This window comes from Taurulus bubalis (assembly GCF_910589615.1).
Source record: "Taurulus bubalis genome assembly, chromosome: 4".
Lineage (NCBI taxonomy): Eukaryota > Metazoa > Chordata > Actinopteri > Perciformes > Cottidae > Taurulus > Taurulus bubalis.
This window is the reverse complement of record NC_136592.1, coordinates 29,766,750-29,784,910: the sequence shown is the minus strand read 5'-3', so window position 1 is coordinate 29,784,910 and position 18,161 is coordinate 29,766,750. Positions and strand designations below refer to the sequence as shown.

Genomic DNA, 18,161 nt, shown 5'->3' with positions numbered 1-18,161 from the left:
GTCAATAAGAAGTGGCATGACATGATCCCCACTGCTGGGACCAATCAGACTGACTGTCAGTCTCTCCTCACGTTCACCGAGACACCAGAGGAGAGGGCTCTCTCTCTCTCTCTCTCTCTCTCTCTCTCTCTCTCTCTCTCTCACACACACACTCTCTCTCTCTCTCTCTTCTGCGCTGTTTGTTGACATAGCTGTCTGAAAAGAGTGTTTGTTTCTTCATGTATTTCTCCTCTCAGTGATCCATTTTTCTTCACTGTCGACTGTGAAAACATCCCTGGGTTTCTTGTCTTTCTTCGGTGGGTTATCTTCATCTTTGGGCACGATGCTGTCATTAATGTTTTTTTTTTACTGCATTGCAAAGGGCATATTTGAAGCAAAAAGTCCAGCATCTTTTCCTTCTCTGTTCTGTTGCTCATGCTCGCGTCCAAAGTGTGTTCATCATGTTTATTCAAAACAAACTTCCTCTGCACTTGAGGAAATACCATTCAGACGCAGGGTTTTTATAACAACTAAATACTTGTATAAACTAGCTGCCTGGTGTAAAAACACTCCGCCAACTAGGTGAGACTATTTGTTTTCAAAGCAGATCAGTGTTCACAAATCTCAATCATTTGTCATCAAGACATATCTTCTTTATTCAGAATATTGTTTATTTTTTCTTCTTCCTACAAATAGGAATTAGTCTCCTTGCACAAAGTAGTTTTGACTGATTCAAAACAAAAAAAAAGAATCTAACTGGTTGTTAATATTGACATTTTTGGAGAATACTCAGTTTCTGTGCTGCCCTCAGAGTTGTTCCTGCCTGCTATCGCTCATTCTACCTCTTTCATCCATCCCCGTCTGCATCTGTTCTCTCTCCTCCCACCTGTTTCACTCTTTTTACCAACTCTCCCAACTGTATCGCCCTCTCCGTCTCCATGCAGCTCTGTTATCCTACCCAGACTGTTTTATCTCCCTCAGTCTTTCTTCCTCCCAATTTGCTTTTTGTTCTCCGCTGTCTCCAGCACAGCCTTGTTATGTTTTTCTTCCTCAGATCCCACTTTAGAACATCTGAGGGAGATCAGGAGAAAATTGGCCTCCGAAAACCTGCAGTTAAAGGCTCCAGTTCCCCGCTTGCTCTCCAGATCGCAGTGCAACATTCTGAAACATTCAGACCTAGTTCCTCTCTGTCTGAGAAACAAGTTGTTAGTCGTAGCACATGTCTAGTTTCACCCTTTGATGCATCAACCCGGAGTGAACTGCCACAGCCGCCCGCTCCAAATCAGCAGCTAGTTAGCAGTGATGTCATTGTCTTTTCTTGAACACGTCCCTTTCTTACGTCCCCACCAATAATCGCTCTACATCTTCACCTCTCATCCCCCATCTCCATCCAACCCTGACTCGCACACACCCTCACACACTAGTAGACACACTCCAGCTTCATTACGCTGAGTGAAAAGAATGCCAGATGAGCAGAGGAGGGACGTTTCTGCTATCCCAGGGCTGCAGGCGTGGGTCGTGATTAAATCTTCATAAAGTGTGGCGAGTGTTTTTTTTCCCTTGAGTTTTTCCTCCACCGGCCAACTGGATTATTGGTTAATCAGTTGGATCAGTGGTTTAGGAGGAACGGGCACCCTGTTGATCCACGTTTACCTGAGCACTGAAATATGTCTAATCCACATTTTTGTAATCTTGGTGTATTCTGCTGTTGCAGTTACTTGTTTCCTAATTACAAAAATAGATGGTGGTCTTTCTTGAAATTACATTTGAGGGAAATTGGCATCCGTTTTATGAAAAGTTGACTCTCTGGGTGTACTAGGCTGCCAGTTTGTCAGTATGATGAATTGCAGCGCAGAAAGTCTGACATGTCATGTTCAAATAACACGGACGGTGTCGAGCCTGTCAGTGTGGAGGAGGTACACGTTTGTTTGGAAGAAAGGTGTGGGACAACATTTTTTTACAGGCTGTGCATTGATGTTTGGGGACTTTTTTTTGGGTGGGTGTGGGGGGGGGGGAGAGAAGGGAACTAAAAGTATTAAAAGGTATAAGCTTTCCTTGGCAGCAGCTTCTGAGGACAGAATTGGCTTTCCAAATGACTTTCCAGCGCTGCCGGCGACACTCCACAAAAAGTTCCTGGAGCTGTAGGAACGGGCTCTGTCGAAAAAATAAGCACTTAGTAGGAGAAGAGCAAAGCTCGAGAAAGAAAAAAAAAAAGAGCCGTAAATCAAAGGGAAATTGAAGGGAGAAAAATGTTGGAAGAGGGAAGAAGAGAGGAGAGGAGAGTGCTCCGAGGCAAATCCTCGCCAAATAATTCATTTCTGACCTCCTTAGTAAGTAAATTTGCTAAATAAATAAGAGCAGCGCTTGAATGTCAAGAACGAGTGATGCTGCCTGTGGTGCTTTGTCGCTCGCAGTCTTGGCAGTGTTGCGCAGCGCTCTGCTTTCATTAGATGGGCAAAATAAATGGCTTCTCCTCCATCCATCCTGAGCTGTTTGATGTTTGGAAAAGAGGGGAGGGAGAAAGGAAGAGTAGCTTTTCTCTGGATTTAATATGTTAAAAGCTGTCCTTTTATTTTTTTGTGGGGGGTTACTCTGTACCCCCCGCCCTCACGTGTTTGTGTGTGTGTGTGTGTGTGTGTGTGTGTGTGTGTGTGGTGGGTTGAGTTGAGTCAGGAGTTTGGAGGAGCTTTGAGCCCAAGCTGCCCTGAGAACAGATTGGGTCCATATATAATTCATGGCCTCCAGCCGATCCACTCCATCCTTCCATCCAGCAGCCTCTCTCTGGCTCTTTTTTCTCTCACTTTCTTCTTCACACTCTTACACAAACCCACACACACAAACCCACACACACACACACAAAGCCAAGGGATCGATAGGGAGGGACGCTCAGCCATCACACACACTCCTGCAGTCCCAGCGCTTCTGCTGTCTCGTCCAGTTAGCGGCGCTGGGAGGCATCAGCGCGGCCTGTCACCACGAATGAAGGACAAAGGCGCTGCCACTTCGAGAGAGACACCGTCAGCTGGTTGGCTGGCACCTCGTAACCATGGCATCCCCTTGGCAACAGCGCCCACCCCGCGCATGAACACAAGGACACGCTCAAACACACACTGTCACACACACACACACTCTGCCCACGGTGTGAAAGTGGCCTTCTCCGATGCCCTTCACACATGTGGACTGAATAGCAAAAAGAGAGCGATGGCTCTGTGCATGTGTGTGTCTTTAGAATTAGGGGGAAACAAGGGGGGGGAGTGAAGGACAGCCAGGGTAGAGTATTTAGATATAATTAATAGAAAAACAATGTTCGTTATCACTTTGAAGTGGTAGGAAAACAGCTATGTCTGTTTCTATTGATGCATTTCCACTGTGAGAGGTGAGAGCCTTTCTTCCCCAGTGGTGTCTGGACAGGCCGAACAAGTCCCAAAGCAGAATTTTCTTAAATCTTCCCAGTATTGTGGTGTCAAGACTCTCACGCAAACTTTTGGAAAGAGAGAAGAAGAAAAAAGCTGCAAACTCTGAGAGAGTTTCTAGCTGTCTCCCTCCTCAGGCCACTCCTAGACAACAAACTGAGAGTGCACTGGCCTGATGGTGTTAGTATAGATGTTTCCATGTTTCTTACTGTGTGTGTGTGTGTGTGTGTGTGTGTGTGTGTCTTTGAGAGTGTGTTCCCTCGGCTCAGTCTCATGGAACAGCGATTACCTCCAGCTCTGAGGCCCTGAGCTGAAGATACGCCCCCCATCAGTCCACCAGGGACACATACACACACTACTCAGGCTTCCTCTTGCCTTAATTTCCCTCCCTGCTTCTCTCTCTTTCCCTCCAAATCACTTCTTTTCCTTCCCCTACATCCACCCCTCTTTTCTCTCTCTCTCTCTCTCTCCCTTTCTTCCTTCACTCTCTTTCTCTCTCTGCGGCAACAGGATGCTTTTTCTTTTCCCCGGCACAAAGGTGCCTGAGAGCAAGATGAATGCGCTGTGCCTTTTTTCTTCTTCTTCCCTCCCCCCTTACGATAGCGGCGCATGCATATATTAAGTGTGATTAAACGCTGTGCAATGCCTCCATCAAGTGCTTTCTAATGGGCTTTTTTATGACATGAATTAGTCATAATGGGAGAGTGCCACAGTTGAAAATCTCCAACCACTGTTGTTGTTGTTGTTGTTTTGGGTATTTCACCATTCACATGAGAGCTTCTGCTCATATTGCTTAAGCTCGTTTTTACAGTATGGATAGATGAGGTTCTCGGGCATTTCCAAACTTATTTTTCCTTTCTGACTATAGCGCTCTCTTTTGTGGGAGTTTGCGCGCAGCATTCATTTTGACTCGCGGGGAACGTTGCGACGATCAAAAGGTACATTTATTTCTGTGTCTTGACTCACACAAAGCTTTTTAGGTAACACGTAGGCAGCAAGGAAGGAGTCTATATTTCCCCCATTATATGGAAATGGGGCCAGATAAGCGTGGATTTGGTGCGAGCTTGTTTCTTTGCCATGGAGCTCCCCTGTGCACCTCGGCCCCCATAGAGGGATTACATATGTATCATCAGCCGTGCTCTATGACTAATTACATCTGTGAGATGAGATTATGGGGAGGTTTACCAAGCCAATCCCTCCTCTTAGGCTATGTGTATCGGTTCCAACATGAGGTATTACACTATGTGTGTGTGTGAGTGTGTGAAAGAGAGAAAGATGCCAGTTAGGAGGGAATTGACTGACATAAATCCGGATAGAATGTTTCTTTTCGTCCACATGAAACGGCGTTGCGTTTTGAGCCAAATAGTCGTTGCCCAACTTTGTCTCTCTGATGTCTTCCTTCCTTCCCGCTTTCCTTTCATCCTTTCTTTCTTTACATCCACCCTTGCTACCATTCACTTCCTTAGTTGTCTGCCCTGCCCACCTCTCCTTTTACTGGCTTCCTTTCTTTTTGTTTCATCCTGCCACCTTTCCTCTCGTATGTGTTCAGTCGCCTCTGTCTCTCTTCAGCTCACACGTTTGTGTTTTCTCTCGCTCTGCCTCCCCCTTTTCTCCCAGCCTTCTTTCATATGGTTGTCCAGGAGATAATCTTGAGACAGCAGGAGATAGACCAAATTGTTCCAAACACGGTGTTCCCTTTCAGCCCCCGTGTCACTGGCTTTGGCCTGCCTAGCATGCAATGATAGATGTTGCCTCAATCACATGTACACACACACACACACACACACACACACACACACACACACACATGGATGGCCAGCATTCAGCAGGTTGCAGATAAGCCCCTCTGATGTCACTTGCAACGCCATGTGATGAGCCGCCTGAGAGAGGAGAGAGGGAGGGAAGGGAGGCTCAGGGAGGGAGATTGAGCGGGATTGACTTGTGCTGTCACCATGGCAACAAATAACATGATCCTCTCCAAAAGCACACCTTAATTAGTTAAATTATGACTTGTGGGAGCGAGGGAAGAGGGGGGAATTTGTAGAGGAGAAGAGCAAAGAGAGGATGCGAGTTTTTCTTTTTTGATGCTGCACGCTCATCTTCAACCTTTTGGAAGAGCGGTTTGTTTGATCAGAGATAAGTTGTGTGCTGTGCTTTCATTTTGACTTTCAGATATACATGCTGCTCAGTTTTCACTACAACAATAAAGCAGTGTGGCAGTGACAGACTGCCAAATATCATCTTTGTACAATTTTGTGACTTCTGTTCTTCGGCAGCTTTCACTGTGACCCACTTATCTCTCCGCAGCCTGTCGTTACATTGTGAATCTAAACTGGATTCATCTCTTCCACTTCTTCTAACATCTCTCTCCTCTTTCTGCGGTAGGCAGGGCAGCTATCAAGGCCCTGGCATCAGCCAGGCGAGCACCATGGCTACCGCTGTCCCCAACAGCCAGCCAACGGGAAACACCAGCTCAACCATGGGCAACGCACAAGGTCCCGCCTACAACATGCCGCCTTCAGGTATACTTGCCAAACAGCAGAGTATTGGTCTTTGCAATGAACAGAATGCATGTTGATAAGATGGAGAAGAACCTGCTGAATAAGAAATCGCCGTCCTCACAGTTAATATCCAAATGGACTGATTCAGACACAGATAGAGAGAGGGGGCTGAAAGGAGCAAAAGACAGTAAAAGGCTAAGAATTCAAGAGTTACTTTCTGAGCTCTTACTTTTTCTGTGGAGCTGGCCATCCAGTGAGCAAAGATTAATGCGGTGCATCCCTTTTTCTTTCAGCGCTTCATCCAGCTGCATTGTTGTTAAATGCACCTCGGAGAGCACTGTAGCTACTAAAATGAAAGGCAACTTTTATTTCAACGCAAATATCAGAATGCGTGACATTTGGAAAACTTCAAACGAATTAGAGCGCCAAGGTTCCTCAAAACTCATCTGGTTTGCCCCCGGGCACGGTAAAAAGCCATTAGTTTTCCCACCATGCCGCCGCACACAAGGGAAAAATAAAGAGGGGAGCCTGGTATTCAAGGACCCTTCTTTCTGCTAATAAGAAATATGCGGCTGGCGCTATGAAAAACACTCTTTAAGGAGCTCAGCCCTTCTTCAATTAGAAACCTCGTGAAGATACACAAATGTTTCCATGAATGCATGGACAGACTTTAGATGCCCTTTGAGAACATAGACTTTACACGTCTGACTTTGTCTGTGACATACAAACAATTATCAAGCAGCTTTAGGACCCACAAAGACCGTTCGTTTTAGGGATCATATTGAATCGACTCTAATGCAAAAACATGACATTTCGTTGTGGTGAAAGCATGACAAACCTTTACTATCTTATATGTGTATACTATTCGTGGCCAAAGGGCAAAGCTTACCTGCCCACGGATGTCTCTCGCTATATATTTTTAATGTTTCCTCCTTCTTGGTGAAGGAGCCATGGGAATGTCAGGAGACGGGATGATGAGCCCAGATGGGAAATCGAAGACGGACGTAAAAGACGACAGCGGCCCGGCCAACGAGCCTCACAAACCAAAGGTGGCTCCTTGACCTTTTTCCTCTTGCCATCCTTCTTTGCAATTCCCTCTCTTCCTCTCATTTTTTTTTCGTTTTAGTTTTTTGATCTCGCTCCCCTAATGAAGCAAACCAAATCTGATCAGCATACGCTGCCTCAGCACAGTGGGCTGTTTCTCTGTTGTTTTCTCGCCATATTTAATGATTTGTTTAACATTTACCATTCCTAATGTTTTCCTCGCTTTGTTTTTGCCCCCAGCAGTCTCTTCTTGCTGATGTTTTGGCAGCCCGAGCTGCAAGAAAACAGAGAGACAGAGAGAAAGAGAGGGCTGGGCATCTGCAGTACACACAGGCGTGTACAAACATTCAAACACAATACAGAAATACAATGCATATTCACTCACACACACACACACACACACATGCGTATGTCTTCATTTATTTTATTTTACAAAAAGTCAGGAAGCCACGCATTGGCCTCTCCAGCAAGTCCACACACACACACACACATACACACTACTTCTTCGGTTCCCCACACGTACACACAAACACACACACACACACACGTCCCAATACACAATGCTGACTTCTCATTTTGCCCTACAATTGCAGCTCGGCTTGGCTCAGCACAGCAACAACAGAACTCTGCTCTTTGCTCTTTTCTACCCCCTCCCCTTGTTTTTGCTTAACAGCCCCTCTCTCTCTCACACACACACACACACACACACACACACAGACACAGACGTGCACAAACACACTCACACGGCTCCATCACATCCACTACACGTCTTTTCCCTCCAAATCCCTGTCTTTTCTTTTGCTGATTGCGGTAGTAGGGCCTTTTGAATTATTTAAGGCAGCCAGAGCAGCCAGAAAGACCCCGAGTGCTCCCAAAAGAGATGATCTGTCTGCCAAGAGAGGGAGGGAGTGAGAAAGAGAGAGAGATAGGCAGAGGGAGAAAGATAGGGTTTTGCTGACATGAGCATTCTGTACACAGACCAGAAGCACTTGTCAAGCTGTTGTTCCCTCTTTCGCAGTCTCTTTTACACACACACACACACACACATGTATGCACACGTACACGAGGCTCACACAATAATGTGAGCTAACGTGGAGTGATACACAAAGTGAAGCGCACACACATCTATAGACACAGACTAATCATACTGATCTCCATGCATTCTATATCTCTAGCATGTAAACACATGCTTTTATGCATGCAGACACAATAGCAGTAAGACATGCACAATCTTTCACACACACACACACACACACTGACACATACTTTGGCTGTAGGCTATTTTAGCCCAAAACTAACTAAGTACATGTATGTAAGTACTGCAAGTTTAATTTTAAGGTGATTGTACTTTACATGAGTAATTCCATTTAATCCCACACTAAACTTGACTATATTTCATAGGGAAAAATGTACCAACCACATAATTTAAGTGATGCTTACACATAAATGCCTGAATAATTATAACACAATATGCATTTGCTTTTGCTACTTTAAGTATATTTTGATGCTACTGCTTTTGTGCTTTTACTTAGGATACTACTTGTATTACTACTACTAGTATTCCTAAATAGTGGTATTGCTACTTGAGTATTGAGCACTTTTTCTACCATTGATATTTACAGCCGACAAAAATATATTCTAGACCCACTCCAACACATACAGCAGTGGTAGTAGTGTTTAGCAATGTCACAAGTAAAAATAAATAAAAAATACTGTTGTATTCTTTCTATTCTAAAAAGGTTACTAGTGACTCTCACTGTCAAATAAATGTAATGGAGTAAAAAGGTACAAAAAGGTACAATATTCCCCTTTTCCAGTTATAAATTAGAAATACCCTATGGAATGGAAGTTCCTCAAAATTGTACTTAAGCACAGTACTCTGTGTACTTTATGTACTTTCCACCACTGGTTCCAAACTCATGCATATCAACACAAACACACATATGTCTGTGCACACACACACACACACACACACACATCTGGACTCATTTTGGGTTATCTACCGTTGCAGACTTGATCTATGACCTCGCTCGTGTTGTGTGAACCGTAGTAGAACACACCATTGTGCGATACTGGCTACACTTGTGGGTGATGGATGCCTTTTCACAGATAAACTGAAAGTCATTTTCGTCTCTGCCCTCCTCACCAGCTACAGGACGGCTACAGCAACAACAACAGCAGCAGCAGCAGCAGCTCCCAGCAGTGTGTGTCCCAGCCGGCCACGCCAGGCAGTGCCCTGCCCGTGCCCTCCCCCCTCTCTCCCAGCCCAGCCAGCCTGTCCTCGTACCACGGAGACGACAGCGACAGCATCAGCAGCCCCCCCTGGCCCATCAAGACGCCCTCCAGTCCTGTAAGCACTAGAAGCTCAAACACTATTGGATGGATGGATGTGTGCCTTTACTGAATAAGTACAGGAATCACATGAATGTTTAGACACAGAAACCAAACCGAGCAACTTCATTTCCCTTTATGGACAATAATGTCAGCATAATCTGTTCGTTTGATTCATTCATGTATGACTGAAGGATTATTGTGTAATTACATGATCAAAAGCTGGTTCTTAGACCACAGAGGTCTTTTGGAACCTGCACTGAAGCCAGACATGACTGTGAGAGATTAAACTTTGTCCTCCAATTTGAATTTGAGGGATATGAATGTGCTGTGAATGAACTTTGAAGTAAACACAGGCTGCACACTGAACAAAGTGCTCTCCAGAAGTATTTATTTTTGCTTGGTCATTCAACCAAGGGCCTACTTCGGGATGTGTAAATATGGGATGAAACTGTAATGATCCTCATGGGGAGAGTGAGTTGTTGCTGAAAACAGCAAAGAAAAATAATCTGCAGAATAAACTTTATATATCAGATTTTTTTTTGCATATACTGCGCAGGAATGTAGAAATATGTTATCAAAAGGACAATGTTTTTCATTGTGCTTAGTGCTTACATACATATGGTCTACCACAAATAGTTTACATTTGTGTATTCCATGAATGTAGAGAATAAAAGGTCACTTTCTTTCATTTACGTTACTGTACTGCCTCTCTCACCAGAAAGCCAACCCGAACTCCTCCTCCCTCAGTGGGGAGCGAATCACGCGCCTGTTTGAGCTGGGTGTGGAGCCGGAGAGGCGGGGCTGGGTGGAGCGATACCTGACCTTCATGGAGGAAAGGGGCACGCCTGTTACCCAGCTTCCCGCTGTGGGCAAGAAGCCGCTGGACCTCTGGAAGCTCTACATAGCCGTTCGGGAGATAGGAGGCCTCGCCATGGTAACGTTTAAGGAACACACTCAATGTTGGATGAAATTCAACTTTACTGTCAGGAGTCAGGAGTACAGATACTGAGATAGCAGACAGGTCCGTTCTATTCTAAGCAGAACATAAACAGGAACCTTGTTTCATTCTGCCCTTGTGCATCATCTATTTAATATTCTCCAGCAATGTGCAGTGAAGCAGCATGGCATATGGTGAGCTAGTAAATGTTAAGAGATGTACTCGAGAGAAGAAAATAAATCTTGGGGGAAACCGTATTCCTGAAAATATCGCATTTACTTGCGTTCTGAGAAAACTCCATGCAACATATAAAGCTTTACATACTAACAGCAAACATGACATCACCAAAAGACACTTTGTATTCCAAAGCCATGGGCATTCCTATGCTGCACTCTTCTAGAAAGGCTTTTCTCAAGATTTTGGAACCTGCACAAGGTTTGCTCCCATTCAGCCGCAAAAGCGATGTGAGGGAGGTCGATCGCTTACTGTATGTTGGGAAATAAGGCCTGACTAGCAGTCCGTGTTCCTGTTCAGTTGGGTGTATGAGCTTGAGGTCAGCGCACTGTGCAGGCCAGTCAAGTTCTTCCACACTGGAATCTGGTCAAATAATGTATTATTATTATTGTTTACCTTTCCCCAAACTGTTTGCCGCAAAAAACTGGAAGTGTACTTTTGTCTGACATATTGTAATATTGGGTTTTCTCTTGAAAAAACATGAAAACAGCCCCAGCTGTGGTCAGGGGTGTCCACATTGTGGCCGTACAAAGTCGTACCTTTTTGCTTCTAGATTAGAAACAGCAATTTTTTTATTTATTTTTTATTTAAACCTTTATTTAACCAGGAAGTCCCATTGAGATTAAAAATCTCTTTTTCGAGGGAGCATGAAAACACACATAGTTACAGACAGAAAACACCGAACAAGAAAAGTGAAAAGAAACTAAAAGCTAAGAGACAGTGACGTAAAGTTCATTTAAGAAACATTTACATTTTTGGGAACCTGCCTCTATTTCTAGCAATGTGAAAAGTATATGCAATACTCAAGATTGACCTCCAACTCTGTGGTTGTAGTAAGTACAAAAACATGAAGTGCACAGCCATTTAATTGATTAGATTGATTACATTCAGCAGGCTGTGGTCGGCCATACTCCAGGCAAGATGACAAGTGTGTGGCTGATGCTACTGGGATCCATTACTAAATAAAGAAAGGACGTGAGCCCAGTTGTGCACATTCATTGTGATCAGTGATCCTCATTTGATTAATGCCTTGTCTGCTCCCCCCTCAACCACTCAGGTAAACAAGAATAAGAAGTGGCGCGAGCTGTCCACCACCCTGAACGTGGGTACATCCAGCACCTCCGCCAGCTCGCTCAAGAAGCAGTACATCCAGTATCTGTTTGCCTACGAGTGTAAGATGGAGAGGGGAGAAGAGCCGCCGGCAGACAGCAGCAGCGTGGCTGGAGGGGACAGCAGGAAGCAGGTCAAGATCCAGCCACCCTCACCTGGTAAGGCCTGATAACAGACACAGTTTTCCTTCTCTTTTTTTGCACGACTCCACTCTCCCATCTGTCGGCAGCCAAACAACAGGTGCTGCTGATCAAACTACAGGTGTCAGGAATCTTCAGAGGAGGAGTGATCTGTATTCATGACAATGTGGCGCACAACAGCAGAACAATAAAGGTTTTGCAGCTGAGTCAGAAACATCGTAGTGGAGGTAGCAGCCATGCTAGTGTGTTGGCGGACTGGGAACTGGCAGACATATGGTTTTGTAAGTTTCTTCACCAGTTTAGGTTTTGGCGGCAGACAAAGTTTCAAGAGGCCGAAACAAAGAGTGCCATTTGATTTTTCAGCTTATTAGCTTTCAGCTATTGAATAAAAGGTATTAATAAAAGTGATTAATGATTCATTCGAGCCCAAAAACATAAATTATCCATGTCTATCCAACACTGCAAAGACATTTCATAGAGGCACTGAAATTACAAAATCGACATAGTAAATACGCTAGATCTTAGAGAGAGCATGTTTTCTGTAATTTGGCTGTAATTAACCCTTTAACAACTTTCAGTTTCATGGCCAGCCAGTGTGTGCTAGCTAGATGATTAAAAATAGCATACCCACCTTAAAACTCAAGAGACATTTGTGAATGTTAGCACTGTTTTGAGATGGTTCTCAGTTTAATGAAGTTGAGCTACGATGCGATCAGCACTTACACCTCAAACCCGGGACTCGCCTTTATTTGATTACAGGGCTTTAGAGGTTAAGTAATATTGTTTTGGCACAGCACCACACAGTTGTGTAAACTGCCTGTTCACACCGAGAATCAGAAGAGAGGAGGGAAAAAGTTGGAGTGATATAAAGCGTTAAGGTCACGTCTCTAATTTGCAGCGGAGATGAGAAAAGTGACCCTGGCTTTTAAATAGAGCATCAGAGCACCTCACCTGCCTGAGACACGGCAGATTGCTTTTCCTGGTGGGTGGAAAAGAGCATCTACCTTCATTTGCATACACACACACATACGTACAGTACACATAACACATATATATATATTTATACATACAAATCATATTCCCTCTTGCTCATAACACTTCATAATTCTCAATTCAGCCCCCTCTCATCTATTCAACGGGACCTAACCACGCCAATTTCACAGAATCTCATTTTGCCCACATCGGCTGATGGGACCGCGGTGCACATAATCAGAGATAGCGTCTATATTGTGAAATATGGAAAGGTCAATACTTGGGATGTTTGGACGGCCTGTTGGATATGCCGCATTAAAGTGTAAAGTGCTTATGCTGCAACACTTGATTGAAGTGAGATCTGCTGCATAATTTGTATATCACCTCATGTAAAAAAGCGTGGCCCTCTCTAGTACTGCAATACTGACGGCAGACAAGAACATAAACAAGTATTCTTCAAGTGGATTTCATAGTTTTGGCTATCATTCTTTCCATTAAACTCATCAAGTTCACTGCTGACAACACAGAAACATTGATCACTAAAAAAAGACAACAAAGGCAAACAGTAAAATCTTCACACTTAACATGTGAACTGTAGCTGTGAAATTATTATTCCTATAGATTAATCACAACACATGCATATTGTTGGCTTTGTGATTTTTTTTCTACCTCAAAGTGTACTTTTAAGGGGAATTGTTCCTCTACTAAAACTATTATATATAATTTAATGAATATGAAAGAATAACGTCAGACTATGAGATAAATTGTCTGCATTGCTGTTTTTGAATTCAAACGTAATCAATGGTAAGATATCCCAGGAAGCATATTCCTGTGTAATAATCACAGGGATACGGTCCACCTTAATCTGGGTACTGTTGACTTGTTTACAACCTGTATGGTTGTAAACAAGTCAACGGTAACAATAGTGGTGCCTTGTTCCCAGATTTTAGCAGTTATTTTGAACTGTACAATAGTATCATGACCTATAGAAATGATGGTCAAAGCTGTGATAATAATAAAGTAAACCATCATTTTCTTTTAAAGGAGCAGTGTGTAGAATGCAACATGGCGAACTCCATGAAGAAGACATGACGGGCTCAATCTAAAATAGGATTTAGCAAAATGTGTTGAAAGATGGACACTTGGAGACATTCTTTTTTAACACATTAATTGGCGGAGAGAGTTTTTATTTCTGACACATCAATTCTAAAACATGAGCTGTTACTTTAGGGTTCACTGCAGGAACAAAATGCCATCGATTTCCTTTTCCTGCCTCTGTTTTGATCTCGTCGCTATGCGTTCCTGCCCCAAACTGCCCTACTGTCACACTACTTGCTTATATAGACTGACGGCCCAGTGATGTCACTGAGGAAGCTTGTCCGGCGAGCTGGTGGGGGTGGAGAGGGTGTGTGTGTGTGTAGTTGTGATGGTGGGGGGAAGTGGGGAGTGATTAATGAGGACTGGAATGTAGAACGTAAACAAACTCGACCTCGCCGTCACCTTTCATTCACAAAACTGGATCGGCTGACTGACTCCTCCCACCACCACCACCACCACCACCACCCCTCTGGATTATGTCACCCACTGACACACACAGCCTCTCGTGCGCACACATCAAACGTCAGCCACATGGCTTTTGCACACGCACTTTATTTTTCCTCATGGCCTGCTCTGTCATTCTCCTCTCCCTCGAAATGTGGAGCAGAGGGCAGTTGAGTTCACGCTCTCCTCCATCTTCGTAACCCCACTGCTCGGTATTATGTATCAGTCTGCTCTTGAGGAATGGTAAACCTGTTAACCCTCGCTAGCCCCACCATTGTTTGCACTTCCCCGTGTGTGTGTGTGTGTGTGTGTGTGTGTGTGTGTGTGTGTGTGTGTGCTCATCTGAAGCAGGCATATCCCAGGAAGTGAAGAATCCCTAATGCTCACTGCCCCTTCCTTGCCCTCTCTTCTACCTCTGCTCATCATCATGGCATAACTCCCCACGCTTTCTCTCCATCTCCTATGATGTAGAGGCAGGGGGTATTATTGAATAATTCAGAATTAGCATGAATTTTTAAAGCTTAAATCTTTCTTTCTTCTTCTTTTTTTCCCGTGAAACGTGCGGTGCAGGGAAAGGCCACTGAGGCTTTTCCAGAGAAAGTCTCCTCACGCTAAATGCTCATTAGGATACTTTCATAGTCTCTCTTCTTCTGTCTTTGTCATCTTTTCGCCGGAACGGTCCACATTTTCTATTAAACCTGCTTCTGGGAATTTGTATCCCTTGGTTTTATCTGGTTGAACTGAGAAATTCACAGAAATACGGTGTCATAACAAGAGAGCACACTAACCCAGTTTTAACCTCAGTTGGAGTCTCTGTGTCTGGGAATGTGTTTCTTCTAGAAGGAGGTTACAAGCATGTGCTTTCTCAAGCTCCTCACTCATAGTATTAGCTCAAGTTTAGTCTATGGCACACCTAAAAAAAAGCCAGATAAGCCATCTTCAAACTGCTTCCAAATAAAGAGCTGTGCTGCGACCGCCCAACTGGGCAAATCCTTCCCTTCTCTTCGCTGTGTCCTCTCCCCTTGCTTCCTTTCCCTTCTTTTCACTCGCCCCTGTTAAGCAGTCCTTCCGTACTCGTCTTCACTGCCGTCATGTCGGCTGTTTGCTTGAGCTCAGGTCTCATGAAGGGTAACACTGTCAGTGCTTTGGCCTTAAGTCCAAAGTTATCTCTCTAATGCAGCACCTAGCTGCAGCGAAAAGCCCAGTTTGGCCGCTCTGACTCGAACCAGCTTCAAGATCCTATCTGAAGACAAAGGAGCCCTGCGGTCTGAATGTGTTACAGATTTTACTGCGGATCCTGCGAATCGTCCTATATTGATAATAAAAAGGATGCTTGTGTCTTCCAGCTCATTCAGGCGGCTCCCTCCAAGGCCCACAGACGCCTCTGTCCTCTGGCAGCAGCTCGACAGCAGAGGCAGTGGGGGATCTGAAACCGCCCACACCTGCCACCACCCCCTTGGGACAGGTCACACCTCTGCCCCCCAACAGGTACCACGCAGACATACTGCACGGCTAACAACACTACCAGTACTGTGATGCTGCTGCTTTTGCTACTGCTATTACTGCGTGCATTCATACTATTGCTGCCTCTACCACGCCTGCCACTACAGTAGTGGTAGTTCTTTATTTTCTATGATACATTTAGCAAAAACTAATTGCAGTGTGATATTTGTTCCTTCTGTATGAACAAGGATTGTCTGTTGATAAATGGTATAAACTTAAACTGTGAAGCAGGATTGAACAAAAGGACAAAAATCTTTATGTGCACCGTTATGTTCAGATCCACCATTAGCATTATTTTGGTGAGATTAAAGACAAAATGTATATATTTTTTTACATATTTTATATTAAATGCTTTCTTTTTTATTTTGTAAAATGTTCTTTATCTGCAGCCTAGGAAAGTAGACAATGTTATTTTCTTTCTATATGTGTGACATCATGTGTGCATAACGAGATAAATTACTCTACTTAAGTTTTTGAGGTGCTTGTACTTTACTTGAGTATTTTTCTTTTTTATGCTACTTTATACTTTTTACTCCGCAAGATATATTTGACAGTTCCTAGTAAGTTTTACACACAAACTATAGTACAGTTCATGAAGTATGAATTGTTAGAGATTACACTGCCGTAACTGTGCATAAAGTCGTTTAAATTTGCTTTACTTTAACCAACTACAACATAGAGTCCTGCATGCAGGTCGACAGTAATGCATCTGTAATAATAATCCAATATTATTATATCACAGGGGCATTTTGCTGCTGATACTTCTAGCACAATAACTATTTCATGTAATATATTAAGCATTTCATATAAAAATTAAACATCCTTCATTGAAAGTAAAATAAGAGCACAGAACTCCTTCACAGCACACATCATATCAATGTTTTCAGGCTGTGCAAGTCCATGGTTCCCCCTTTCTCACACAGCTACCACCTCTCTCTCTCTCTCTCTCTCTCTCTCTCCCTCCCTCTCTCACCCTGTCCAGGAGCAGTGTGAGCATACAGGACCCCTTCTCGGAGGTGAGCGACCCGGCCTTCCAGAAGCGTGCTGCCTCCCTGCCCCCCTCAGCTCCTTACCAGCAGGGCCTCAGCATGCCTGACATGATGATGAGGATGCAGTACGACGCCAAGGACCCCTTTGCCGGGATGAGGAAGAGTGAGTGAGCCACACGATGTGACACCCTTATTCCCCAGTTTCACAGAACATTTTGAGACAAATGTGAATACACAGTTTTTGACGCCGACCATTTGAACAAACTATTTTACATTGTCAACTTTAAATCAGTATATTTTAATTTATAATTTCATCTCAAAACGTACATGGCTTTTTGTCAAAATGACTCATGTATCCCAAAGCCATTGTTCTTTCGTCTGTCTCGTTGGACTAATTAATTGTCTAGTCAGGACAGATGTGTGTGTGTGTGTGTGTGTGTGTGTGTGTGTGTGTGTGTTTTACTACTGGAATTATGAAAGGAGATGAGAACTGTTTGTTATGCCACACATCCCTTTATCGAAAACACACCAGCTCTTCTGATGTTCCTGTAGCTTAGCCTTTGTCTCATCCTAACTTTGTTCATCCTTTTAATCCTCCCCATATTCAACCTTTCATCCTTCCCATCCTGCTGAGAAGCACCTGTTTCGACCAACTCATGCGGTTTAGTTTTCAGAAAGGATGGTGGCTCCTCTGAAGGCTGAAGAGAATGGAGTCTGAATGAATAATATGGTGAATGTTAGCTGCATAACAACAGTTGCAGCCTTAGAACAATAGATTTAATCATGTAAAGTGCTGAATATTCATGGAGGAATGCTGCCACCTGGTGGTTACCAGGACTAAGACAGATAGTACTGAATTGTTTAGCTTGTTGCCTGTTCAGATCTTATTTTTTTCTTTTTCATTTTGTTCATGTTGATTCAGTTACTATATATAATATAGTCTGATGCATCTACCTCATTTGTTTTCCTCCTACGCAGTGGCAGGAGCTGATCCATACATACCAGGCCAGATGCCCGGTGGTGGCATGCAGGACATGTATGGTCGGCCCCCGTCAGCCTTGAGCATGAGCCAACGGCCGCAGTATCCTTATGGACCGGGCTACGATAGGAGGTAGGGACACCCATCAGCAGAAGAGGAGGGGGAAACCTGAATATCTCATTATATCAGCATTCCTCTAACATGAGCCCTCAGGCCCACTGTAGTTGGGATTGTTAAAAACATATGTTTACAGCAGATATTTTGTCAGCGATGTTCAGTCAGAAGCATGAAGACTTTGCTGTTGTTTGATCCTCAGACCGGACCATGTCATGGGGATGGAGGGGAACATGGGTCCCCCTGGGAGTCAGAACAACATGGGACCTTCCAACAGTGAGGGCAGCATGTACTCTCCCAGTAGATACCCTTCACAGCAGAGGTCAGCACCCATTTGTGTAGAACTGTCTATTAGAGTACACTTGTGGAA

The 18,161-nt window shown here is 44.0% G+C and overlaps 1 protein-coding gene across 1 annotated transcript in view; it reads left to right on the top strand.

Moving 5' to 3' along the window:
* arid1b (AT-rich interactive domain 1B) overlaps nt 1–18,161 on the top strand; it is a gene marked incomplete at both ends in the record, with an annotated part of 155,745 nt that overhangs the window by 133,810 nt on the left and 3,774 nt on the right. Inside the window, 9 exons of the mRNA XM_079216991.1 lie at nt 5,778–5,914; nt 6,839–6,942; nt 9,087–9,287; nt 9,990–10,205; nt 11,500–11,710; nt 15,553–15,694; nt 16,692–16,861; nt 17,677–17,809; nt 17,994–18,113. Coding sequence (XP_079073117.1) covers nt 5,778–5,914; nt 6,839–6,942; nt 9,087–9,287; nt 9,990–10,205; nt 11,500–11,710; nt 15,553–15,694; nt 16,692–16,861; nt 17,677–17,809; nt 17,994–18,113 — 1,434 coding nt within the window. The remainder of the gene's footprint in view (nt 1–5,777; nt 5,915–6,838; nt 6,943–9,086; nt 9,288–9,989; nt 10,206–11,499; nt 11,711–15,552; nt 15,695–16,691; nt 16,862–17,676; nt 17,810–17,993; nt 18,114–18,161) is intronic.